The 26,679-nt window shown below is 36.2% G+C and overlaps 1 protein-coding gene across 4 annotated transcripts in view; it reads left to right on the forward strand.

The window, feature by feature from the left end:
- Positions 1 to 26,679, forward strand: part of AGFG1 (ArfGAP with FG repeats 1) — a 77,208-nt gene that overhangs the window by 11,810 nt on the left and 38,719 nt on the right. For all 4 annotated transcript variants that reach the window (XM_019800183.2, XM_034655299.1, XM_034655300.1 and 1 more), the window contains exon 2: positions 4,171 to 4,264. In XM_019800183.2, coding sequence (XP_019655742.2) covers positions 4,171 to 4,264 — 94 coding nt within the window. The remainder of the gene's footprint in view (positions 1 to 4,170; positions 4,265 to 26,679) is intronic.

Consider the following 26,679-nt stretch of genomic DNA (forward strand, 5'->3'; position numbering starts at 1 on the left):
TCTAAAAAGCTCAACAATATGTTAACAGTTAGGATTTTTTTTGTTTTTGTTTTGTAACTTACAGAGCATCTCTCTTATTTTAGCAGAGGAGACTTTTCAGAATATCTGATCTGCCATACAATTGAAAGTGGACATTGGATGAGATTAAGTATGCAATATTAGGTACTTTTGTTCTGCCTTATTAACTTTCATTTTGCCTGTGCATTTGTATTAAGCATGCTTGACATAATATAGTTCCATGTTTGGTTATTTTTTTTGTGGACACTTTCCCCAGTCTTTTCTAACTTAAATTTAATATATACTATACAGATTTTAAACTTGTGTATTTATTTTGTTATTTATCATTTCATAGAAAAAAGTGTTCATTTCTATTTTCTGTTCTTCTGAAAATAATGACTTTATGGCAAAATTTAACTTTTTTTATTGTATATGGGGTGAATGCATGGAGTGTTTTGTAGAAGATTGAACCTAGGTAGGATTTATATCCAATAAAGATTCAAAGGAATTCCAGTAATTTCTTTTGCTTGGTAATTAGCATTTTACATATTTAGAGCAGTGATTCTCAACTAGAGGGATTTTGCTCCCTGGGGGAGATTTGGCAGCATCTTTCATTGGCCCTACTGGTTTGAGGATGCTTCCGGTATTTAGTCCCTAAAGGCTGGGGTCCTCCTCTGCATCCTACAATGGACAGAACAGCCCCCTCACAATAAACAGTTACCTGACCCCAAATGTCAATAGTGGCGAAATTGAGAAAACCCTGATTTAGAGAAATAAAGTGAGGATAAGGTGTTGATGCTGGTAAGTATATTTGGGAAGAAAGGCATTCCAGGTTTTTTAGAAAAACTGAAAGAAAGCCTTAGAAAGGAAAATTGTTCTCTCCTTCCCATATTTTCTTTCTCTAATACTTCAGCACAGACATTCACATCCATTTAGCCAGGACTGAAAGTCCAAAATTTTTGACTACTGCTACTATTTAGTTGGACTCTGTTATTTCTTGCTGTTTCTTTTTCCTATTATAGAATAATGCATATTCATTGTAGAAAACTTGGAGAGAATAGAAAATTATAAATAGAAAAAAATCATCCTATCCTATCATTTATATGCAAGAACTGCTATTATTTGGGGGTATTTAGTTTATCTGTTTTCTTTGCAGATATTTTTTTATATGGTTCTGACAATACTATATAATTTTCATCCTAAAAAATTAAAACATAACCATAAGTATGCATAACGTTTACAGTGTTATTGTCATTTATTTGATCACTTCCTCTTTTATAATTGTGTTCCTGATGTTTTCCTGTTATGAATCCTGTTTGATGAACATGTTGTACATAATTAGTTAGCTATGTTTCAGATTCCTTCTTTAGAATAGGTTGTTAAAGGGTAGTACTGGGTCAAAAGGTGTGAATGAGGTTCTTGATACAAATTGGTGAATTTATCCTAACGTAGTGTATGAGACCAATTTTCACTTTGGACTGGACTTACCACTTTTTTTAACTGAATTATTTTTTAAGCATGTATTATCTGTATAAAGCTTTTGGAGGCTAAAAGGGGAAAAATCCATGTATATCCTTGCATTGAGAGTATGGTTAATCTGTCTGAGTAAATGGGATATAAAAGGGCAATTAGGGAAGGCAGCATGAACAAATGTAAAATTTTCTTGTAGTTGTATAATTTGTATAATTATTGTGGCCTGGCAAAATTGTGTCTTCCTGTTGTGTAAATTGAGCCCTATTTTAAATGCATCAAGTCAGCTCACTTAAAGAAGCCCTATAGTAAGTGTTCTTGTTTAGTGGGGAAAAACGTCTTTTCATAGTTTGGTTATGAGTTCATTCTGGTTATATTTGTTTTGTAAGTTCGAAATTTTGTTACTTATTTAAGTAATATGAATGTCGTCTTTGTGCATAAGTAGATCCTGTGATGCCATAGGGCCATGAGATCTGTGAGTGAATAAGCCGTACACTGTACTACTCTCATGAGATTACATCTGTGTAACATAACTAAAAAAGAATCTGGGGTTTCCTCATTTAATGATCTGAGAAATATAGGAGTATGTCTTTGCTCCAAAATTTCTTGTCCAAAACATACACTGTTGAAATAGTGTTTGACATTTCCTTATTAGAAGATTATTCCTTTGCCTTTTCCTTTTTTTAAAAAAGGATACCATAAGGGAGGTGGAAAAGTAAATGGTTGGCAGGAACAAGGAAGGCGGTATTCGAAATAAGGAGAGACCAAATTGCTAAGTGAGAGGGAGGAGTAGTGAAATTTAAGAGAACAATAAGTTAATTCCTTCTTAAGTTACTTTGGAGCAAGGTAGGATGTATACACATCATAAATTAATAACCTTCCCTGAAAATGGTGAATCTAGTCTTGTTCCCATAATACGGATGAATTGGAAAACAGAGTGTACTGCTTTAAACGAATAATGACTTTCCTACATTTTCACTTTGGAAATTTAGGAGACGCTTTTGTTTTTTATTTTTATTATTTTTTAAAGATTTATCTATTTTATTTTAGAGAGAGAGAACCTGTGAGTGGTTGGAAGGGCAGAGGGAGAGGGAGAGACTCTCAAGCAGACTCCCCATTGAGCACAGAGCCAGGGGTGGGGCTTGATCTCACAACCTTGAGATCATGGCCTGAGCCGAAACCTAAGGGTCAGATGCTTAACCAACTGAGCCACCAGGTGCCCCCTAGAAGATATTTTTAAAGCCTTAATTTGTGATTGCAAATTTACTTGAAAATAATTAATTCTGTAGTTGTTTTTTCATAGTTAAGAAATTGCTGTGTTCAATTTCTTCTACTGTGCAATTTTTATTTCTGTATCTTATGACTTAGCCAAGAGCTAGAAGTAAATGAGTTAGTTACAAAACAGCAACAAAACCCAACTTAATGTTTTCCCTCTTCAAAATATGCGTCAGATAAAGTGCTTTGCCCTAATTCAAAGCATGATTCGAAAGATGTACCATCTATTCTCTGACAGTCAGGGGGAGAGGAGGAGTGGGATATGATAATTGAGGACCTTCTGTTAATTCTGAATTTCCCTTATTGTTGAATTATAATATTGTGAATTTCTAGGATTATTACACGCCATATTTAATTACTCAAGAATATTTCCAGGTTATTTTTGAAAGACCTTTGGTTCATTTATTATTTTACATCGTTGTTAAATCTCTCAGCATGGATGACTACAAGATGAGTATGACAAATTATGTAAAAGTATTAATAATCTGTTCTAGAACTTGCATTCCAAATGAGGCCCTTTGGCAGAGGACATGACTCAAACATAGTTTTATGAAACTTTGCATAGATTACTTGTTACTTTGCATAGATTATTTAACCCTTATTTTTGTGGGTGGTGGAGTAGGCTACTTTGTGATAGTTGGACAAAATGTAAATTGTTTTTAGTCTTCTCTGAATGTATTTTTATCAGTGTTTTAATATGCAGTGTAAACATCAAGAAACATAAAGTTCTCTTAAGGCCATCTATACAGAAAAGGCTTCAAGGTTGTAAAAGAACTTTAAAGGCATTTAATCATGTATCCAGGTATTTCTCGAATTCCTTCACGTCCCTTCAGTTTCTTCTTGAGCATTTACTGCCTTCCGAGGTGATTGAAAATGTTCTTTATTATAAATTTTCATTTGAATTGAAGGAGAGATGGGACTTCATTCTTCTGGGTTAATAATTTCCAGTTTTCTTGGGTTAGTTTTCAGTTTTCAAATCAGCCCCAAGCTTAAAGGTAATGGCTATTTGATTAGAATATTTGTATAGCTCCATACTTAACAAATCATTGTCATTTTCTTAGGAAATATGAAAATATTTAAATTTTTGAATTTTAAATATTTGAAAATATTTAAACTTTTGAATTCTTAACCGTAGAGTTCTTACATAGTCTTCTCCTTCCATGAGAAACACAGGAAAGCAATATTTGTGTTACAGGTACTATGCGTTCCTAAATAGATGGTTACCTGAATTTATATTTAAATTTATTATTTAGTGTGACTCTAACTTATCTATTGTGGGGATTAATAGTTTAAAATAATTTTTAAATAATTTTAGTTTATAGAGCGAACACTGTTCCATGTTTAAATGTGCTAGTTAAAAATGTTTTACATTGATGTGTACTTTTTAAGATACATAATAGTAAATTTGTAAAATATTTTATCTTTTAGGAGAGGGTTAAATCCACCACACAGGGTGAAATCTATCTCCATGACAACATTCACACAACAGGAAATTGAATTCCTGCAAAAACATGGAAATGAAGTAAGTGTTTTTACAATTTTTAACTTTTTTTTGGCAGTCATTTTAATAAGATTTAATAAGTTGTTTAGAATGGTGAATTTCACTGTCAAAAAAGTTATCTTTGTATTCCATATTTAGATATTTTAGAATGTACTCATTTAATAATGTACTTAGAGTTAATGTCTGCTATAAATATCTAATAAATACCTTTATTCTGAGGTGAAACATTTATCTAAAATTCATCAATGTTGAATGTAAAAGGCATTTTGGAGGACATCTAGTATTGGCGTAATTGTTAGTCTTTGCTTTAAAAGGCCGAGAGAGAGAGAAAGAGAGTCAACTTTGTGGTACTATAGTAAACTTCTGTTAGGCCATTGTGTGATCAGCTTTACTTGAAGGTTCCCTCATGCCTTTTTATTATATGCTGAACTTTGTGTTGAGCAGGTGCAGGGTAGGGAGGAGGCTGGCAGTGCTGGGGGCAGCCCAGCATTAAGGGGAACCCAATAAGAATTTGGAGAGGAGCTTTTTCCTTCTAACTCTGCTTTAATGGGTTTCCAGTAATTTCATTCTGTTTGTTTGCTTTCTTGTTTTTAGTTCTATGTTTTTACCATGCTGTTGGTAAAAGTGGTTATCTAATAATTGAAAAAACTGTAAAATTGACAAGAAAAGTGGACATTTTTGGATAAGATTGAGCCAGTCATCCTAATTGATTAATAATAACCGTTATTTCATTATTTTATAGAAAGGAAATATTACTTTACAGTATTCCACTTGCATATTTTTGATAGAAAGAAAAAAAGTTGTTTTATATTTTATTAGTTTTAATCTTTTTCACCCTGAGAAGATATATGTAAACGTTTTACACTCTGCCTCTCTTTCTTCGCTAATATTTTGGGGTTTTTTTGTTGTTGTTGTTGTTTTTTAAAGATTTTATTTATTTATTTGAGAGAGAGCAAGAGCACAGGCAAGGGGAGTGGCAGAGGTAGGGGGAGAAGCAGGGAGCCCCACGTGGGGCTGGGATCATGACCTGAGCCAAAGGCAGATGCTTAACTGGCTGAGCCACCCAGGCACCCCTTTTCCCTAACATTCTGATAGTAATATATTAAACTTGCTTGCCTTCTTGTTACGCACATGTGTTTTTGGCTCTAAAACAGTGAGTGAGTATAAATTAAAAACTATGAAATATTTTTAAATACATGATATAAAGAAGTGAGCACACTGTTTTGCTGATAAAAAAATTATTTTGCGTAATCAAATTCCGGGCTAATGTGGGAAAGTCTAAAGCTAGGGGAAAGGGCAGAAGATTTGTAATGGCTGTAAGTGTAGAATAATATATTTACCGATTGAAATACAATTTGAACTATTTCTGTATAAAGTTTGGAATTATACCAGTAGTGTAAACTTTTAATTGCTCTCTTAGAATGTTGGTCTAGTATGCAAAATTTTGGACATCAGAATACGGAGTCAGAAATAAATATTATTCTGTTCTTGGATTAAAAATCAAATGATAGCAGATAAATTCAGAGTAGTAGAACTAAAAAGGTAACGGTTCATTGGAGAAGTGAGTAAAAACATCTGTACCTATCAGGAAGTAGCTAAGGTTGTGTGACGACTGGTCTCCAAATACTGATTGAAGGAACTTTTAATTTTGGTAAGAACACTTAACATAAGGTCTCCTCTCTTTAAAAAGTTATGTGTTGGGGTGCCTGGGTGGCTCAGTTGTTAAGCGTCTGCCTTCGGTTCAGGGCATGATCCCGGCGTGCCGGGATTGAGCCCCACATCAGGCTCCTCCGCTGGAAGGAATAAAATAAATAAAATCTTTAAAAAAAAAAAGTTATGTGTCATTCTTACATAGAGGGACATTGTTGTACATTAAGTCTCCAGAACTTACTCATCTTGCATAAGTGAACATTATACCCACTGACTAGCAACTCCCCACTCCCCATTCTGAGCCTCTGACAACTGCCATTGTACTTTCTGCTTCTATGAGTTTGACTCATAGTTTGACTGTTTCAGATACCTCATGTAATTGGAATCATACGGTTTCTGTCCTGCTGTGACTGGCTTATTTCATTTAGCATAGTGTCCTCAAGGTTCAACCATGTTGTCAGATATGGCAGTCATTAAGATGGATTTCAAAATAAACTTAGGTATACAAGGAAATACTTGATTTTAGGCAACTCATATCAAAAAGTAGAAACAAAGTGTAAACTTAGAGATGACTGGAATGGGTTCATGAATATTAATCCTAAAAAGAATCATGCAAATTGGTAGACCCCTTAAAGCACTCACCAAGGCAGTCGATGTGCTAGATACTGCGGATGCAGTTACGGTGTTTCTCATAGGCTTAGCTGACAGCTTAAAATCTAGTTGGGGAGACAGATATGTAACAGTGATAGCATGTATTAGATAATTAATGGTAAGAATAAAAAGTTTCAGAAGTAATATGGGAAGAGAGACAACTTGTTGGTGAAAAGGAGAGGACTGAGAAGATCTCATAGAGGTTAGGACCTAAGCTGGCAGGAAGATATTGGTTCATTTGTTTTAAGTTTGTTTGTAAGTAATCTCTACACCGAACGTGAGGCTTGAACTCCCAACGCTGAGATCAAGAGTCACATGCTCTTCCAGCTGAGCCAGACAGGCACCCTGTGGCGGGAAAAGATACTGAAGGCAGAGCAAACAGCGCACAAAGAAAAAGGGAAATTTACTGTAGTTCATACTGTTAGAAAATATACCAACCTTTTAAATGTTTGTTAAGGAAAACACACATACTTTGTGTTCCTAAGAACATCCTAGAACCAAAGTATTGGACTAGGTATATTTAATTCTTAACAATATTAACAATATCTGTGTTTTTAAAAACTTGAGAGGCATAGAAGGTGAGGATTGATATTACGATGTGCAGGGTGGTTAACACAACTTAAAACTTTATATAGACCTCAAACACAGGTGCTTTATTATCAGTTTATCTTATTTAAACATTTAAACCTTAAGTATAACATGCATAGAAAAAAGTATACAAATCTTAATTTTTCATTTCAAAACATGTTGCCATATTCTGTGTATCATCTTTCAGTAGTTTGGAAAGGACCATACTCAACCACGTTTATTTTGGATTAAAAAGACACTACTGTCATACATCTTGTGTGTGAATGGGTCATGTCTGAAGAGTGCTTGACCAGTTAAAAGAAAATAAATTGACTGGCAGCAATCTGGGATCTTCTACTCTCTCCAGGGAGCTTAATGTTCTGAGGGGCATATTTGGTTCCTGATTGGGGTAGTGCGGGCTTAAGCAGGTAAGCGCAGTGGTTGTTGGATGACTCTCAGATGTTGAACAGAATTAACCTATGTTCCACATGCTTTGAATGTTCCTCCAGACATTTATATGTGGTGAAACTGTTTACAGTCATCTGTGTGTATAACTTAAATCTGTTTTAATGCTTGCATTACAGTTGTGGAAAACTTGACAAAATCATGCTGCCAAATTCAGATAAAGAGTAGGAGGGGACTACCAAGTTACAGGGCAAAGGACATGGATACAGGGAGGCCATTTAATTCACCATCAGCTCAGTGGCCTAGCACATGTGTTTATCTAGGGAAGATTTCAGCTTTCATTCAGAACTATATTAAGAATTGTTCACTGTTTTTGGAAAATCACCAAACTGATGGCAGTGCCACTTATGATATTTGAGTCATTAATAAAGTACATCTGTATTCTGTAAGCTGTGGTAAGCAAATAAAGTTATTACTATTTATAAGCATGTATAAAGGACATGCTTAATATTTATAACAGTACATCATTAGTTTCTACAGATGTAGTTTACAAAATACTTGAGTATTACTTTAGTGTTCTCAGACTCCTACAGTGTGTTCGGTGGAGCAGATATGTACATTATTACATTATAGAACATAGTATGCCAGATGTTAGTAAAATATTTTGCAATGAAGCACTTTGTATTTATTATTTAAAGAAATTGTTTTGACATTTTTTTTCAAAAGTAAAATATTTTACAAAAATATTTCCATATGTTTATCTTGTAATACTTTCTTTGTATAGTGATGTTAACTTTAAAAAAAAGTCTTTAGTGGTTTTCTCCATATATCCTCTTTTGTGGTATTGTGGGTAATTCATGGTCCTCTAGTTGAAGGAATTTCCCTATTGGGTTGACTTCTGATTTTTCAAGTTAATGGAAGGAGGGCTGGTGATCGGTGCTATAGATAATTCAATAAAAAGAAGATGTATTAGTAATTTTATTTTGAAGCATCAGTTTTTCTTTTCTGGTAGCAAATTAACTCTTCTTAGTTATGTTTTAGGCCTGAGAATGAAAGAGTTACTACTGATGTTCCACAGGCATACAGTCTAAGTGGAGAAATAAAATCTTGCATTGATTGACAGCATTTGATTGTCTTTATGCTAGATTATCAAAATAACCCAAGAAACAGAAACTACTGCTTTTAAAAAGATCCTCCTAAAACAATAAACCCATAAAGTAAGGTGCTCCTTTCTCTGTTAACATTTATGAAGGATTCATTTTTCATTTTTGAGGCAGATTTATTAATCACCTACTGTATACCAGGGACTGTCCCCTTGGGTGCCAGAGATACAGTGATAAGCAAAAGCAGATATGATTTTGCCTTGTGTAAAGCTTAGAGTTTAGTGGGGGGAGAGAGACAAGAAGAATTCTTTCTGTCAATTCCATTTTGGTTTAAGAGTGAGAAAGGGCTTCAGTTGGGAGTTGCAGATGCTTTGAGAGTGTGGAGACATAGTATTTTTCAGGAAGCTATACTTATGATTAAATAGGCCTTATTTTATGAGACAAACTATTTAGAGTTTTTGGGTAATTAAATTGCATCTTTGAGAGATTGGAGCCATTTATAACCACAAGCAAACACTACCACAAAAAAATATTTTTGTTTCTAAAAAAATTTAATATTCCAAATTCACATGCTCTCATAGTTTTGCTGGATTATCCAGGTATCATTTTATATGTTATATATACCTAGTCCATTACGAGGTTAAACAGAACACTAGTGGTTATTTCCTAAATCATCCTGTCCTGTAAACTGTAGTACATGACGGTGGTTCTCCATACAGAATCGTGGACTCTGAAAAGTAGAAAGCCAGTATCAGAAAGAGTATTTGGGACATTATCAGAGCAAAGACAGTGAACCTTTGAATGAGTCGTGAATCAGTATATGGAAATATCATGTAGCTTCAAAGCATTGTATTTCTTTTTTTTTTTTTTAAGATCTTATTTATTTATTTGAGAGAGGGAAAGTGCACGCGAGCATACAAGCAAGGGGAGCAGCAGAGGCAGAGGGAGAAGCAGGCTCCCTGTTGAGCAAGAGAGCCCGATGGGGGCTCAATCCCAGGACCCCAGGACCATGACCTGAAATGAAAGCCAGACACTTAACCAACTGAGCCACCCGGATGCCCCTAAAATACTTTGAAGTCAGGCAACATATACTTTGAATCAGGCAAGTTCCTAGTGTAGTTCTTGTCGAATAATGTAGATATTCAGATGTTTATTGAATCAAAATCTGAGATAGTAGAAGTTATAGGGGAAGGATTATCAATATTTTTACTCCCTGCAGAGTGGTTTTATTAGAGGGATTTTTTAGTTTTTATAGAATATGAAAGTGTCATATACATTAATATTTGGTTTATGTATTTAAACTCTTAGAACATTTTAACCTTTTGCTGAGCTTAAATAATAGCAAAAATTGGCCGTTATTTTAGTAACAACGTATTCAATGTCATAATTGAATGCAGAGCTAAGTTACAAACTCATTATTCCAGGATCTGCAGTTACTGTGTTGCTCTTAGCATAGGTTGGCAAACTTTCTGTAAAGGACCAGTAAATATTGTAGGCATTGTGGGCCACCTACATACAGTCGCTATTTCATATCCTTGTTTGAAAAAACTATTTTTTAAAAAATAATCCTTTAAACATTTAAAAACCGTTGTTAGATTGGGGCAGTGCAAGAGCAGGCCAGTGGCCCAGTTTGATCTACAGGTGGTTGGCTGAAGACTCCTGGTCTGTGGCATTCCAGCGTTTTCAGTTCTCAATATGAATCCTTTTATAACCTTCCTCGTTAATCTTTTTCTTGCTTCATTCCCAGCAGAAATGTTTTAACTGTAGTGATCTCTGTTTTGTTTTCCATGTTTGCTGTCTGTATTCCAATTTTCTTGCCATTTTGCCCATGCTGTTTTATTTGTTGTGAATCTTTTTTAAGTCCTATTAAATTTTAACTTCCCTATTAAGTCTTCCAGGAATATTGTGGCTGACAGGGATTATAAAACCCCCACTCATACTTGAAAAATTTATATATATATATATATATATATATATATATATATACACAAACACACACACGTGCTCGTGCATGTGTGCATGTGTGCACACATATAGGGTGTGTGTGTGTGTGTATATATATATAGTATTCACTGTAAGGCACTGCGCAGATTTTTTTTTTAATTTATTTATTTGAGAGAGAGCAAGAGAGCGCATGCACGAATAAGTGGGAGGGAGGGGCAGAGAGAGAGAGAGGGCAAAGGAGAGAATCTCAGGCAGACTCCCCCACTGAGCAGGGAGCCCCATGCGGTGCTCAATCCCAGGACCCTGAGGTCATGACCTGAGTGGAAATCAAGAGTTGGTCGCTTAACTTACTAAGCCGCCCAGGTGCCCCTACACAATTTTTTTTTTTATTGCTCTTGTGGTTTCTTTTGTATTGGTTTTACTACCCTTGAAACATAGGCATTTCTGTGGCATAATCTTCTATACTTTTTCATTGCACTTACAGCAGTGAGAATGTACAAGAGTATACCCAAGGGAGTTTGAAACTTAAGATCAATGTGAGTTTCACCGGAATTAACTCGTAGTAAATTTATTTTATTTATTTATTTTTTTGTGAAAAATCCTGGGCTTTACTCCCCAGAGATTCTGATCCTGGATGTGGGGTGAGGTAAATGACTGTCTCTTTCCATTTTTGGCCAGAACCCCACTGTGATTCTGAAGCTGAGGGCTACAGACTACCATTTTAGAAAACTGCTATAGCAACTAAAGGCTCTTGACTAGGACTCAAAATAATCTGTGGTTTGGTTTCAGCACCACTAATAAAATGAATCTTGTCACTTTGGGTAAATTACTTTTCCTCCCTGAGCTTCATTTTCCTTTGTCATCTGTGAGAAGTACCTGTTTTGTACCTTTATTTTGTATATATTGTAACATGGTCTTTTTCAATGGTGACTGAAAATGCAGAGTATTTTAGAAAGAGCTAGGTTGTAACTACTGTTCTGAGTATTTAACTTTTTTGCACTGGTATCCCAGGTCACATGATTTATTTCCTTCTAGTTTATTTGCCTCAGTCATTCTAGCTTCCTTTTATTTCAGCTTTTTGTTTGTTTCTTTCTTGTTATTAGTATGTTATCTTTTTAAAAACTTACTTGAATCTAATTAAAAATAGAAATTGTTAGTCTTTTTGGTTCCTTTTAAAACTTTTTGTTATGGAGATACTCATATGTCTGTGCAAGTAGACAGAATAATATAACAGACTTCTACCAACTAATGGTCTTATCCCTTCTTTATTAATTTGAAGCGAATCTGAGACCTATAATTTCATCTGTAAACTCATCAACTGATGTTATTTCTAAAACACAGTACTTTAAAAATATATAATCACGATACATACCATTTTCACATCCATAAAAATTAATAATAATCTAGTTATCTAGCCAGTATTCAAATTTCTTTCATTTCATAAATTTCATTTTTTTCCTTCTCTTAAGAGTTTATATAAGTCAAGATACAAGTAAGGTCCACATGCTGTGAGTGGTTAATATGGGTTTTGAAACTCTACTGCTGATACAGGATCAGAGGCTAGGTGATCACAGTCTGACCAGGCAACATCTTGGGACTTGTATTGCTTGGACTGTGGGAAAAAGCCAGTTTTGCATCTGAGAGTGGGGGCCTCAGAATAGTGGGACTGGATACCCTGTAACCTGGGGGCCCTGCCATCTTAAGTCCCTGGGAAGCATAACAGCTCAGATGACTTTAGGCCCTGCAGTCAAACAGGCCAAGTACCCTGTGGTACACATCAGAGGTATAGTCCTTCACCTGTGTCTCCTCCACTGCTCCAGCATCAGCTGCTATACAGCCTCCTCAGAATTGATATTTTATTCTTACTACAGAGCAGGAAATCTGTTTGGCTTCTATGACAGCAACTGGCATTCATCTTGGCAACAGAGGATGCAATCTGGTTGTGGGATATTTTATGAACTGGTAAGAAAGTTGAAACAGGTTCTGGGCCCATAGATTTTGAGGAATTGGTGATGACATTGAAGGTTTCTTCATCTGTTTCATGAAAGTCAAGCCATCCTGCACAGGCAAGATCAGCTTTGGGTAGGAGTAAGCAAAGGCCACGCCCAGCAAGAACTTCTTAGAGTTTTGATGGTGTATTGTCAGTCTTCTCCTGGACAGTGGGCTCCACCAATTCCCCATGGACAGTCTCATACTGGCCTGTGACTCTAGGATCTTTACAAGGATGGGGTGGTTGTGAGCAGTCATCTTCTGATGCAGAACTTGTAGCATGGTCCTTTAGGTCTTGCTGCAGGTGAGTGGGGTCTCCTAGTAGTGAGAGTGCTGTGACGCAGTATTGGTTCTGCTTGCCAAATTGAGCTACATGCTGTATTGTCCCCTAGAACCCCTTCTCATGGATGGTCATCGGAAGATCTGATCTTGGGCAGAGGCTGCTCAGAGTCATAGCACAATGACCAGATCTGCCTGTCTTCTGCCCCTCCACCTCCTAGCATTTTATTATGAAAATTTCAGATATACATAAAAGTGGAGAAATTATACAGGTACAGTAAATATTGTGCTATGTTTGCTTTAGCACATATCTGTGTATCTGTCCATTAGTCAGTCCATCTTATATTTTTCTTATATCTCAAAGTAGGCTGCAAACATTGGTTCACATCACCACTTAAATCTTCAAGATATCATTAATTGGAATTCAATATTTGTTAATTGTTGAGGTATAGTTTACATAGACTGAAATGTAAAAATCTTACCTTGGGAAAGAGTTCTAATAAATACATCCAATTTGGCAAGCCAGACCCCTGCAGAGATACAGAACATGGCCATCTTCCCAAAAAGTTCCTTGTCATTCCTTCTTATTTAATCTCTCCGCCCTCCAGAGGTAACCGTTTTGATTTTACTTGTATTCATATAAATAAAATAATAAAGTGTGCTTTTTTGGTAAAAGTTCTTTTGAGAGTTATGCATGGTAGTTCCTTTTTTATTACCTAGTACTTTTCTATTATATGAATAGATCAGAATTGGTTCATTCTTCTTTGTAAGATCTGTGATTAGAGAGTATTTTCTTTCTGTCTATGGCTTTTTCATTTATTTTCTTATTGGTGTCTTTTGACAAGCAGAAGTTTGTCTTTTTGATTAATTTTATCAATTTTTAGTTTTATAGTTACTGCTTTCTCAGCTCTATCTTGAGAAATCTGCCTACTCCCAAATCATAATAATCTCATTTTATTTTAGAAGCTTTGAAAACTTTAGCTCTTACATTTACATCTATGATCAATCTCAAATTAATTTTAGTATATCGTGTGCTAGAGGTTGAGGTTCATATTTTTCTATGAATATATACAGTTCCAACTCCATTTGTTAAAAAACACTTTTCTCAATGGATTGCTTTGAAACCTTTGTCAAACATGAAATGACCATGTAAGTATGAGTATGTTTCAGGGCTCTGTGTTCAGTTTCATTCATTTATTCATTGGTCCTTACACCAGTACCACATCAGTCAGTCTTGAGGTCAGGTAGTGCAAGTCCTCCATTTCCCTTTCTTTAAAGGTTACTCTACATGTCTAGATCAGGAGTTGGCAAACTGTGCCCCCGCCTCCCCCGGTCCCCCCGCCCAAATTTGGCCTATTGCCTGTTTTTATATGTCGCATTTAGTGGTCTACTGTTGTTTGACATAGGGACCAAGCCCAGGCTCTCCCCCTGCTTTCCCTGTTCCCCCTTCCCCTGTTGGCAGCTTCTGTACCAAGGGTTGAAATCTTAACATGGGTGTGGATGACTCTCATCTTTGGCCAGCTGCTCAAGTTGAGATGACCGGGCTCTCTAGGACAGTAAGGAATGCTGGGATCTGAGTGTCACTGGGGCAGAGAATAAAAGTGACCACTGTGGTTATTCAGATTATGTTTCTTGTATCAGTTTTGATGATTTATATTTTTCAGGGAATTTGACTGTTTCATCTAAGTTGTCATATTTATTGACATTAATGAGAGCCCCTCTTAAATGTGCATAGATTCTATAACAGTTTTGCTCTTTATTATTTCTTTTCTTCTGTTTGCTCTGTGTTATTTGCTTTTTCTTTGCTTAAGGTAGAACCTAAAATCATTGATTTGAAAACTTTCTTTTCTAGTATTTTAAAGCAATAAATTTCTCTCCTCTGTTTTGCCTTCTTCGCACAAATTTTGATATGTTGTGTTATATCATTCAGTTTAAAATGTTTTCTAGCTTCCCTTGTGGTTTCTTCTTTGATCCATGGATTATATAGACATGATTTTTTAATTTCCACATATTTAGGGTTTTTGTAGGTCTCTTACTCCAATCAATTTCTAGTTTACTTCAGTTTTTGTCAATGAACATTCTCTCTCTCTCTGTTCTCTCAACTCTTTCTTATCTTTTGAGACCTGTTTTATGGTCCAGCACATAGTCTGTCTTGGTGAACATATTTTATGTACACTTGAAAAGAATGTGGTTCTGAAGTTGTTGGGTATTGTGTTCTATAAATGTTATAGGTTTGTGATTGATAGGGCTGTTCAGCTCTTGTAGGTCTGCTTCACTGATTTTGTCTAGGTAATTTCTCCGTTACTGATAGAGTAATTAACAAATGATTGTGGATTTGTGTATTTCCCCCTATTTTATTGTTTGCTTCATCTATTTTGAAACTTGCTAGGGGCCAACGTATTTATTATTACTATGTCGTCTTGATAAAGGTGTCACTCTGTCATTACACAATGTCTTTATCTTTGGTTATCCTCTTTTATTCTTTGAAAAGAGTATATAATCTGATATTTATATTGTTGTTGCTCTATAGTGATAGAGCATTTTGAAGCTCTTTATCTTTGTTTTCTGAAGTATGGCTGTGATGTACCTGTGCATGCTTTGCAAGTGTGTGTTTGTATTTATACTCATGGTGTTTGCTGAGCTTTGTGAATCTGTGAATTTGTCTTCAAGATTATTTTATTTATTTATTTTTAAAGATTTTATTTATTCATTAGAGAGAGAGAGAGCACACGAGAGGAGGGGAGAGGCAGTGGGAGAGAGAGAAGCACACTCCTTGCTGAGCAGGGAGCCCGTCTCAGGGCTTGATCCCAGGACCTGGAGATCATGACCTGAGCCAAAGGCAGATGCTTAACCATCTGAGCCACCCAGGCACCCCCACAATTATACTTCACCTGCATATATGTTATACATTTTGATATTGTCCCACAGGTCTCTGAAGCTGTGTTAATTTTTTTTCCTCAGTCTTTCATTCTTCAAATTTCTATTAATTAATGTGTTCAAATTTACTTAACTACTTTTACCAGCTCCAGTCCCCAGTCATCAGATTGGGTAATTTCTGTTTTTCCCCACCTGACTCTTGTGTTATCACCATACTCTAGTTTTTTATTTGGAGTTAATTTGATATTTTTCAGTTTTAGAATTTACATTTGGTTCTTTTTTATAGTTTTTACTTCTGTGCTGAGATTTCATAGTTTTATTCATTGTGAGCTCTTGCATATGGGGATACTAGCTGCTTTAAATCATTGTCTGCTAATTTAGAAATGTTTGTCATGTCAGATCTGTCTCTACTGATTGCTTTTCTTTTGATTGTAGGTCACACTTTGCTGTTTCTTTGTTTATCTAGTGATTTTGGATTATATCCAGAATATTGGAAATGGTAGGTTGTAGATCCTCTGGTAGGTTTTCTTCCTTCAAAAGGTACTGGTTTTGTTTGTTTCTTTTGTTCACTTTTTACTTTAGCAAACTGCTTCTCATGAGGATACCAGTTAAAATCTCTGCTCAGTTCTTTTAGTCTCTAACTAATTGCTTGGAGTCATCCCCATACATGCCTAGGTTAAGGGTGAGCCAGAGATCTGGGCAGAGTGGTTCTGCAAGTTTTGTGGCTCCTATTCTCTGATTCTGTCCCTCCCTGGATTTGTCCTTCACTTTCCAATTACTGTGGTTGCAGGGATCTCCATTTTAAGATTTGTGGATTTCTGTTTGGGTTTTACCAGCTCTGCTTGGTGCTGACTGGGTCCTGCTTTCTAGTGATGATCTTTAAAAAAAAAACCAGCAAATACCTAATTTCCTCTCCAGTTTCTGTTTGCTGTCGTTGCTTTTTAGTGTCTTCTAATAGTTTTTACTGTTTGCGCACAGTTTATAGTTGTCATTTGCTGGAGAGTTGGGTGTTAATATGAGCTGTCTGACATTACTGGAAGTGGAACCTGCTTTGCTTGCTTTTTAAATCTTTTTTTTTTCCTATGAGTTTCCCCTCCAGTAGTATTTACTCCTGTTTTCTCTCCTTCTCTTCCTTCTTCCATCTCCCCTCCCTTTGTCCTCTCCCTCTTGCTTCTCCCTTCTCCCAGCCCATTTGTTTGTTCAGGAGTTTCCAGTGTCTGGGTTTTGCTGATTCTATCCGTGTCGTAGTGTCAGTGTTCCTCAGTCATCATAGTTAACCGTAAATTGGTAGTTGGATCTAGTAGCTTCTTAAGATTCATGTTTAATTTGGAGAAGGGGAAGACCTGGTGTTTCATAGGTTGTCGGGTTGTGTGTTCATGCATGGGTAGGCATTGTGGTCGTGGTGGTGGGGGGTATGTTCGCAGCTCTTACTGCAGTTCTCTGTTCCTACATCCATTAATTTGGGCTTAAAGTGGTGATTTCTAACTTAGCGATTTTACAGGCGCAATCTGGGAACCTGTTGGGGATCCTTTTCAGGGATTCTATAAAGTCAAAAATTTTTAATAATGAAGACTCGATTTGCAATTTTGCAATTTGCAATTTTCATTCTCATGAGTATACAGGAGAGTTTTCCAGAAGCTATAACATAAAAATGCAGAAGCAGATGAAAAATCAGCTGTCTAATGTTCAATCAGGTATTAATGAAATTTGCAAAGATGTAAAACAGTGCCACTTTTTTTCACTAAAGTTTTTGGTTTTAGAAAATATGGCTATTTTCATAAATAAAAGTCATTTACATTAATGTGCAATACTTTCATTATGGTTTTTTAATTACATCAAAACTACTCATACATATCAGGTATAGTGCACATAAAGCTATTTGTGGTTCTCCATATTTAACTGTTTTCAAAATGAATTCCGTAGTATCTTCCAACAGTGACCAACTAGGTGTGTGTTTTTTTAAAATATCATTATGAAATTATTTGATGTGTTTCAGTCTGTTTTAGTTATTCCTGTTGATGTTCAGATTGTCCCCTTTGGATGTGGAGGAAATCTGTTTTGGAAACCTACCTAAAACTCAGCTCTTCTGCAAACCTTATGTCTGCTTAGAAGAGCTTTGCCTGAATATTCCTTGTCCTTTTTTTTCTTTATTAACCTGTGAGTCACCCGTGTATTTGCAGATGTTCAGGGAAAACTAAATATTTCTTCTCCTGATCATTAATTTGCATAGAATATGGTACAGATCAGGTTTACTTCAGGGGCTTGTTTTACATTTGGGCCAGTTGGTCTCTCTATTCCTCAGCCAAAGGCTACATTCCCAGCCTCAGTCAGCTGCCTGGCAAATGCATGCCTTTAGTCACCAGGACAACCAGACAATAGAAGTGTCAGTACAAATTGATTATTATCATTGAACCTTAGATTAAGTTAAACATTGAATGAGTTGCGTTCTTGTTAGAGGTGGTTCACTGGTATTGATGCTATCATTAAACCATTGATAATCCACAGTTATTTCATATCATGACAAATAAATAAAACTTCTTAATATTCAGTTCTAAAGGAAATATGATTAGGTTAACTTTCCCATTCTGCTCCCTTGTTCAGAACCTTGCTCTTCATTCTGGAAAATGTAAAAATTGAAAACTTTCTTTGTGGAGAGAGAGAAATCAAAACCTTTGGTTAATTTGTCCTTCTTGGCAGTCTTGCATATAAGATTCATAATTGTCTTTGGGAATGAGAATGCTGTGCTTTAAGAGGTTCACAAATTAAGTGTAGAACAACTGGAACCAAAACACTGGTGTGAATTTTGTTCTCTGTTTTAGATGGTGTTTCTAAAGTTCCTCCAAAAACCAAAGCAGTAAAATTAACTAGGAAGAAATTGTAAACCAAAGAGGAAATAGGATTGACTGTACTTAGGTACTATATATAGCTATGTTTATAGGCAATAGTTTTCAATATAAACGTGTGGCAACTACAATAATCTGAAACTAGAATGGGCACAGATCTGTAGACTAAATTCTGAGATACGCTATAATCTTTATATATATTAGGTGTATGAAGTTATCATAAAATAAATGAATTTCAGCAGTTCAGTATGGAAGGAATTGGTTATTCAGTAAAGGGAAAGTCAGAATATTAACTGACATAGTGTGCCAAAATAAATTTCAGAACTATTTTTTTTTAAATGTTTTATTTATTCGTCAGAGAGGGAGCACAAGAAGGGGGAGCAGCAGGCAGAAGCAGGCAGAGGGAGAAGCAGGCTCCCCTGCTGAGCAGGAGCCATATATAGGATGCGGGACTTGATTCCAGGACCCTGGGAATTTGACCAGAGTCTAAGGCAGATGTTTAACAATTTAAAAGCACAAAAACAATAAAAATATAGAAAATGTTTCAGAGTATCTCACTACAAGATATTTTTTAATCCCAAAGGGAAAAATTGTGACTTTATTGTGAAGAAATCTGGCATATGTCACTTCACATCACCCAGGAATGGGACTAATTGACATCATGTGTCTCCTGATATAATGCACTGAGAAGGATACAGCATAACTTAAATGCGTGACAAAAATTTTGTTTTGAGAAAACCAAAATAAAGGAACATACTACAAAATAACTAGCCTGTACTCTTCAAAGATGTCAAGGTCTTGAAGGCAAAGACACATGAAGGAACTGTTCCAGATTAAAGGCAACAGGACGGTTATGGATTCTGTACTGAGTGATCCTTTTCCTTTAGCTATAAAGGACATTATTAAGAAAGTTGACTAGTTTATGGATTAGATAATAATAAAACAAAATTTTGATAATTTTGCTCATAGTTATATAAAAGAATGTCCCTATTTTTAGAAGATACACATTTAGGAAGTGAAGGTTCATATCTAAATGGTTCAGAAAAAATTTTGTCTGTCTCAAGAGAGAATGGTAAAGTAAATGTTAATATTAGAGACGTTGGGTAAGGGGTATATGGGAGTTCTTTTCTACTACAATTGCAACTTTTCTGTAAAACAAATTATTTTATGGCTAAGCAACAGACTAAATTGTAGTGTTTAAGGTTGTATACGCTTGGAGGTAGACAATAAAAAAACCACAAGTGATTACCATAAAATTAATAGAAAGTACAGCTGAGTATCTGTTTAATTTAAATGTGTAAGGACTTTATATGCTAAAAGCAATGGAAAAATCAGAGTAAATACTGATCAATTTAGCTAAAATCAGGAAGCTTTTTATAGACATAGCATACAAAATTAAAAGACCAATTGTTTCGTTACCCATACAGCCATACAGGGTAATTTACATATGTCATCTTAGTTTGAGAAAGTAGGGCAAATGATAATCTTTCTCCACAGTAATGTGACTTCACTAAAGTAGTAAATTTTATATTTATAAAGCTTTCTATAATTTGCAGAGCACATTCATGAATCAACATATATTTCAGGTTGGGGAGTCTTTACCATGCTCATGCTGCTTGCTGACAGAAGGAGGAAGACTCCCTCCCTGTCTTGGGAAAACCACAAAATAAGGACACAAAACACACAAGTTTATTGGACCAAGAATGGACAGCTAACCCTGGGGGCCAGTGACTAATCAGATCCTCCCTCTTTTAAGAAATTGAATTGAGGTTCACAGAAGCTGGATTCAAATGATGAGTCACTTAAACCAAAAAGACAGTATGTACTTGGGCCATGTGCAGTCTTAACAAGTAAACAGGAAAAAACAATCATGTACTGAGATAAGAGCAGTGACTTTATAGACATATTGTGAGAATCACAGGTGATAAACTGTGTGTTTGGTGGGACAGGTGTGGAAAGGGGGCCTTGGAAACAGATACTCATACTACCTAGGTCCCAGATGGCTTTCTCTTTGCAGCCCAGGTTCCCATAAAGTTTTTGTTTTCTTGAAGTGTTGCTATATGCTTCCTGTGAACTTATTTTATTTGAACTGTTGTGGCTGGGTTTTTGTTCTTTGAAACCTATCTGGAACACTACCTGACATTAGATATTTTAAATGAAATCAGGCATGGGAATGTGCTGTGTGTTGTGTATCGTGTACTGCCTTTTACTAAGTGGCCACGGTAGGTTTCTGAATCTCCTGGTCTCCTTCACAGACCATAGATACTTGCAAGTTTTACTGTGATTTCCACTGCATTTAATTAATTAATTTATTTATTTTTCCTTTTAAAAATTTTAATTTAAATTCCATTTAATTAACATATACTGTATTATAAGTTTCAGAGGTAGAATTCAGTGATTCACGGTGCCTGGGTGGCTCAGTCAGTCAAGCGTCCGCCTTTGGCTCAGGCCACGGTCCCAGGGTCCGGGGATCAAGTCCCGCACTGGGTCCCTCCTCAGTAGGGAGTCCGCCCCTCCCCCACCCTCTCCCCACTGCATTTAATTTCTCTCTAGTGTTCTAAATATTTGCTGCCTTTATCTTTTCTATTTCTTTGTACTCATCAGTTACTTAGAAAACAAGTGTTAAATACCTACTAATACTTACATAAAACTTACTGTGGTACTTTTCCTCCTTTATTCTCTAGGGAATGGGTCTATATAATAAATTCCCTTAGACAGTCCTCATTCTTGGAAAGTACTTCCTCCAGGGAAAGGCTTCTTTTAGTTTCATCTCTGTTATTCCCCATGCACAGTATAATCTGCTTCTAAAATAGGCTTTTATTCATTATCGTATTTAAATCATTATTCTGGGATGCTGCGATGGTATCCTAGTAAGTCCATGGCTGTAGGTAAGTCAGGGGTTGGCAGACCTTTTCTGTAAAGGGTCAGATAGTACGTACTAGGTTTTGTGGACCATACGGTCTCTGTTGTAGCTACCCAACAAAGCAGCGTAGACAGTAGATAAACAAGTGCACGTGGCTGTGTTCCAATGAAACTGTAGCTGCTAACACAGACCATAGGCCGGATTTAGCCTGTGAGGTGTAATTTTCTAACCTCTGGTCTATATAGAATGTGAGAATTTGGATCAGTGAATTTATTACTTCTGCATGAGTAAGTTGGTAAACTAGGTCAGCATGTATATTTTAGATGGAACAAAGGGAAAACATAATTTCTACAGCACATATATTTCAGTACTCATAGGAAATTGCTTTCACTTATGCACTAGGTTGTGTATTTCATGTCTGCTGTGTATCAGGCACTGAGAATACAAATAGTGGTGATTCACAGAGAAGGCTCCGACCTCATGAAATTTGCATTTAGAAGCTGTGAGATAAAGGGGGTGAAAATAAATACTATGTTGTAGTAATGTATATATGAGGTTTGGTGTGGGGGATGTTGCCCCCTTTGGATTGGATGTTCAGGGAAGACTTTCTGAGGAGGTCTGTGTGGCTAGGAAGAGTGATGATGATAGAAGAGGAGTCTGTAGAGTTAACGAGGGGTTGGCTCCTTTGGAGCCTAAATTGGTGAAGAATTTTATTTTTATGTTAAGGAAGCCATTATAAGGTAGTTTGTGCTTAAATTAAAAATAAAACCCTATGATTAAATAAATTGGATTTGATATAAATCTTATGCCCTCACATATCCATTTATGTGTCCGGTTCACAGAGGCTCTGGTCTCTTAGTTATCTGCACATAAAGTTTGTGAGTGCCTCTTCAGCCAATCAGTTGCATATATTCTAATTCTTGCATGTTTTTTAAAACCAGATTTTAAGATGGAATATACCATATAGTCCTAAAAAGATACATACATGAAGAACTGTTTCTCTTGTATAAGTCCTATGAATAGTGTCTTTGTTTCTCTAAGTATTATTAATTAATACATATCCTTTAGATAGGCTATCACGGAGAAATACCTACCAGTCTAGAAATACTAGCATAGTCATGTTAATGTAGGTTGGATGGGTATGGGAAATGTTAATAATGTACTTATTTTTCCAGTATTTGACTTGAGTCATGACATGTATTTGAGATATTTTTCTGATTTTGGATTTTTAGGGCAAATTAAGGCAGAAAAACCAGATTTTTCTTCTTTTTAGGGCAAAATAATGTATTGATGATACATGGTATCTCTCTTGAGAGCTTCTAATGGGATTTCCTGTTTGTTAATATTTATTTCTGTTCAGTTTTTCTGTGTGCTTAGAAGGAGTGGATATTAGTTACCTGTTCATGAGTTTTTCAGTTTTTTAAGTCTCTTGTTTCTGTGTTTTATGGGCAGTATTATCAAATGCTGTAATTATATCTTACATGGAGTCAATAATCCTCCATCTCTCCACTAAGGAGTGAAAAGACAAATAAGTCTAGTTGGATGTATATAGATTGGATTAATGAAAAAATATTCTCTAATTCCAGACCGTCTTTCTGTCCTTTCCTTATTTTTTATCTTTTTACCTAGAGGTTGCAAACAGTCTAGTCACAGTGTTTATTCTTTGTATCCTTTTTGTGAAAATAAGGGCTTGTCAGAATAAAGGTAAATTCCCTCTCACGCAAATTTCTGCTCTTGTTTTGCTGTCCCACGAGAGGATTATAAAGCTGTAATCTCTACCCTTATCTGTTTTCCTTCTCAAGCCTGGTGCTGCACTGTTTTCTTGCCCTTTCTTTTTTATAGGAGTAATTGAGAATTAGTATGGATATTTCCTATCTCTGTCGTCCGTAACTGAGTTTGTTAAATTGCTTGCACTGCGCGTGCATATTTATTATCCTGGTTTGGAGGCCGTGCTGGAGAGCTTCCATTTGCTCTTCTACCTGTGGTCTGTACCCTGCTTTGGCTCCAGGCAGCTGGTTTATCTGGATACACAAATGGACTTTCTTGACTCCTGGCTTCCAGTTGGGTTTCGCTGATGGGGGAACATTGTCAGGGGATCAAAGGAAGAAAGGAAAGAGGGAGAGGTTAAAATATTTACTTTCTTTTTCCCTGTGGGATTTCTTGTATCCTTTCTGCATCCTTCCATTGAAGGTCAAACTCCCATCAAGTAGCCCTCTTCCTTTTAAGGTTACTGACCTCTTCCTTTCCTCCTCTCTTCACAGCAAGGTTGGGCCTTGCTGTTACTAATGAGGGGAACTATATTCATGTGATTTCCTTACAGCCTCTGTGCTTTGTAAATAGTCTATTAAACTTTTTTCAGGTTTCCCAAATTGAGTATGCCACCTGTTTTCTGTGGCAACCCTGACTGATAAGTATGCTTTAAAATATTTTAGGTTCTGTCAGTGGCTATTATGATTGCAGTTCTAAAGTGGATTAGCACTAGAATAAGGAAAAAATTATTCTGACAATTTCATGGGTTTATTCTGTTGGCTGATGTGTAATTTTATTTTAAAATAAATGATGTGTAGTTTTCAGCATTATTGGTATGTTTATTGAACACATACTATGGCACAACCCATAGTTTTAAGCATTATGGGGAATTCAAAAGTACATGACACACGTGCAGTAATTTGAATATGAGGCAGTTGGTAATGAATCTCATGTGAGAAGTACAGAGTGCTATAGAAGTTTTGGAGGAGGGAGATTATTTTATCAAGACAACTTTGACTGCAGCAGGAAAGAAGGGACACTCATAGTTTCCTGTGTTCCTGAGGAGACGTCTACTTCACAGCCCTTGCTCGCTTTACTGTTCTGTAACCCCCCTCTGAAAGTAATAATAACTACTACTAGGTAAAGTTCACTATATATGCCTGTTCCGGAGTGGAAAATACCTAGTAACCCATTTAACCCTTCCACCATCCCTGTGAAGCCGGTTCTCTTCTAAACAGAGTTGAAATTCAAATTCAGGCTGTCTGGTTCCTAGTCTAGGCTCTCAACTATCCCAGCCATCCCATTATTCTATAATTAGAACTGATTATCCACGTCCCTCAAAGAGATTATCAAAACTAATTACATCATGAGTGCAGCTCTTTCAAATGGTGACTTTTCGGTATCATTCTTGTGGTGTTTCTGGTCCCCCAGCCACATATTTCTTGTGAAAATAGATTTTATCAACTGCTGTGGCTTCTTGTTGCAGTCATACCTGTGAGGCCGCTCATTCATTATAGATTTTAGCTCCTTACATAATGTCTTTTTTCTACTAGTGTTAATCATTTCTGCCAGTCTCAGTATCTGCATGGATAATCCAATGATTATCACGATAATAGATAATTTGGCCTCCTGAATTCCTTGACCTCTTAACCTCCAATAATCCTGCATCTTATTTTAGATTTTTATTTGTCAAAAACTGAATCACCTCTCAGAGTTCAGGTTCAAGCATCCTGTTCTCTGAGCACCTCCACTTCTTTCTTCCCAGCTTATTCCCTCTAACTCCCAGCAACTTTGGTACAGCCTGAGGCTAAACGTCTTTGTTGTCCATCATCCTCATCATATCTTTGTTTTTCTCACTTTAGATTCCTTGGTTGTTATAACCACTCCTTTTTAACTTCCGTTGTATTTTACCTTGATTAAAGCCGACACTTGACTACTTCCTACCTAAATAGCCAGAGGAGACTGGAGGGAAACCTACAACTTTTATGACTGGTTTCACTTTAATACTTATGACCACAGGCCTCAGTCAGTACTGCTTGCTGTATTAATGATTCACTCTCCCATTGTCCTTTACTTCGAGAAACTGTCCCTTTCCAGTTGATAGTATTTTTTATTTTACTAACAAAACAAGCAAAAACAGAGAACTTTATACTTTCCTATCAAGAAATCTGTAAACCTGAAAGAGCAATTTTAGTAGAATGGTTGGAACAGAAGCCAGCTTTTCAGGAACTAAAATGTGAATGGGTCTCAAGATTTAGAGACTGATATTTTCCCAGATGGGTCCTGGAACACTGTTTCTCTCAAATAAATCTTGCCCAATAATAGGATTAGTGACTACATAATTTTGAGAAATACTGAAAACTATATGTAGTGTATATATGGAAAGAAAGTTTCGATGTACTGGCCTAGATTTTAATAAAGCATTGTTTTTCAAACTTTGACCTATTCCCCAGTTACCCAAAGGGTTTGCCGAGACCCATGGCTGGGCAACCTCTTGAGGTTCTGATTTCTTGGGTCTTAGGTGGGTCCCGAAAGTTTGCATTTGCAAGTTCTTAGGTGATGCTGATACTGCTGGTCCAGGGAATTGGGGAGTGTTTTTTGGGTTTTTTTTTTTTTTTTTAAGATTTATTTATTTATTTTTAGAGACAACAGGAGCTGTGGGGGGGGCGGGCAGAGGAAGAGGGAGAGAGAGAATCCACAAGTAGAGTCCCCACTGAGCGCAGAGCTGGACTTGGGGCTCGGATCCCAGGTCCCTGAGATGACCTGAGCCCAAACCAAGAAACGGACGCTTAACCAACTGAGCCGCTCAACTGCCCCTAGGGAATGCATTTTGAGAACCACTTCACTTAGATATGAAGGTACAAATTCAGCTGCTGGGAATGGCAGTTACAGTTAGGATTTTGAGCAATATGGAAAACAGTTATTGTGTGCTAATGTCAGAAATAAGAACTAATATCAAGGGGTTTGGTAGTGAGATAGCATGAATTTTTAGTGGACCCAAGCAGCTAGTTTTAATGATTTTTCCAGTCAGAGCAGGAGCAGAAAGAACCGCAGCAGTTAGTACAGAATTTTGAGTGGCAGGGCCTACAGGCTGCTAATGCCAGATATCTCTAAACTTTACCATCAAGCACTTCATCTTTGCTTTATAGTACCGTGATAAGTGCCAAGACAGTAACTTAATGATCTTTCTTCAGCCCATCTTCTTTTTATTTGTATATTTGTTATTTATTCACTGTTTGTTTGTAGTTCAAAAAATTATGTATGGTAGTTAATGGGGATTTTTGGAATGTAAAGACTAAATGTCATAAAGTATCCTGAACTAATTGTGTCAGTTACAGTTAATAATTCTTTGACTTTGGGCAAATGATTATCATGTCTCTTGTTTTCTCATTTGGGAATTTTTAAGATAGAAGAATTAGAAACTTCCAGTCCTCCCTTTAAATTGTAATTGTAAAGCCACAGCATCTTTCAAAATTACATTTTTGGAGAATCATTAGTCAGGTTTCTGACTAAGGA

This window comes from Ailuropoda melanoleuca, chromosome 2 (genome assembly GCF_002007445.2).
Source record: "Ailuropoda melanoleuca isolate Jingjing chromosome 2, ASM200744v2, whole genome shotgun sequence".
In the NCBI taxonomy this organism is placed as follows: Eukaryota; Metazoa; Chordata; class Mammalia; order Carnivora; family Ursidae; genus Ailuropoda; species Ailuropoda melanoleuca.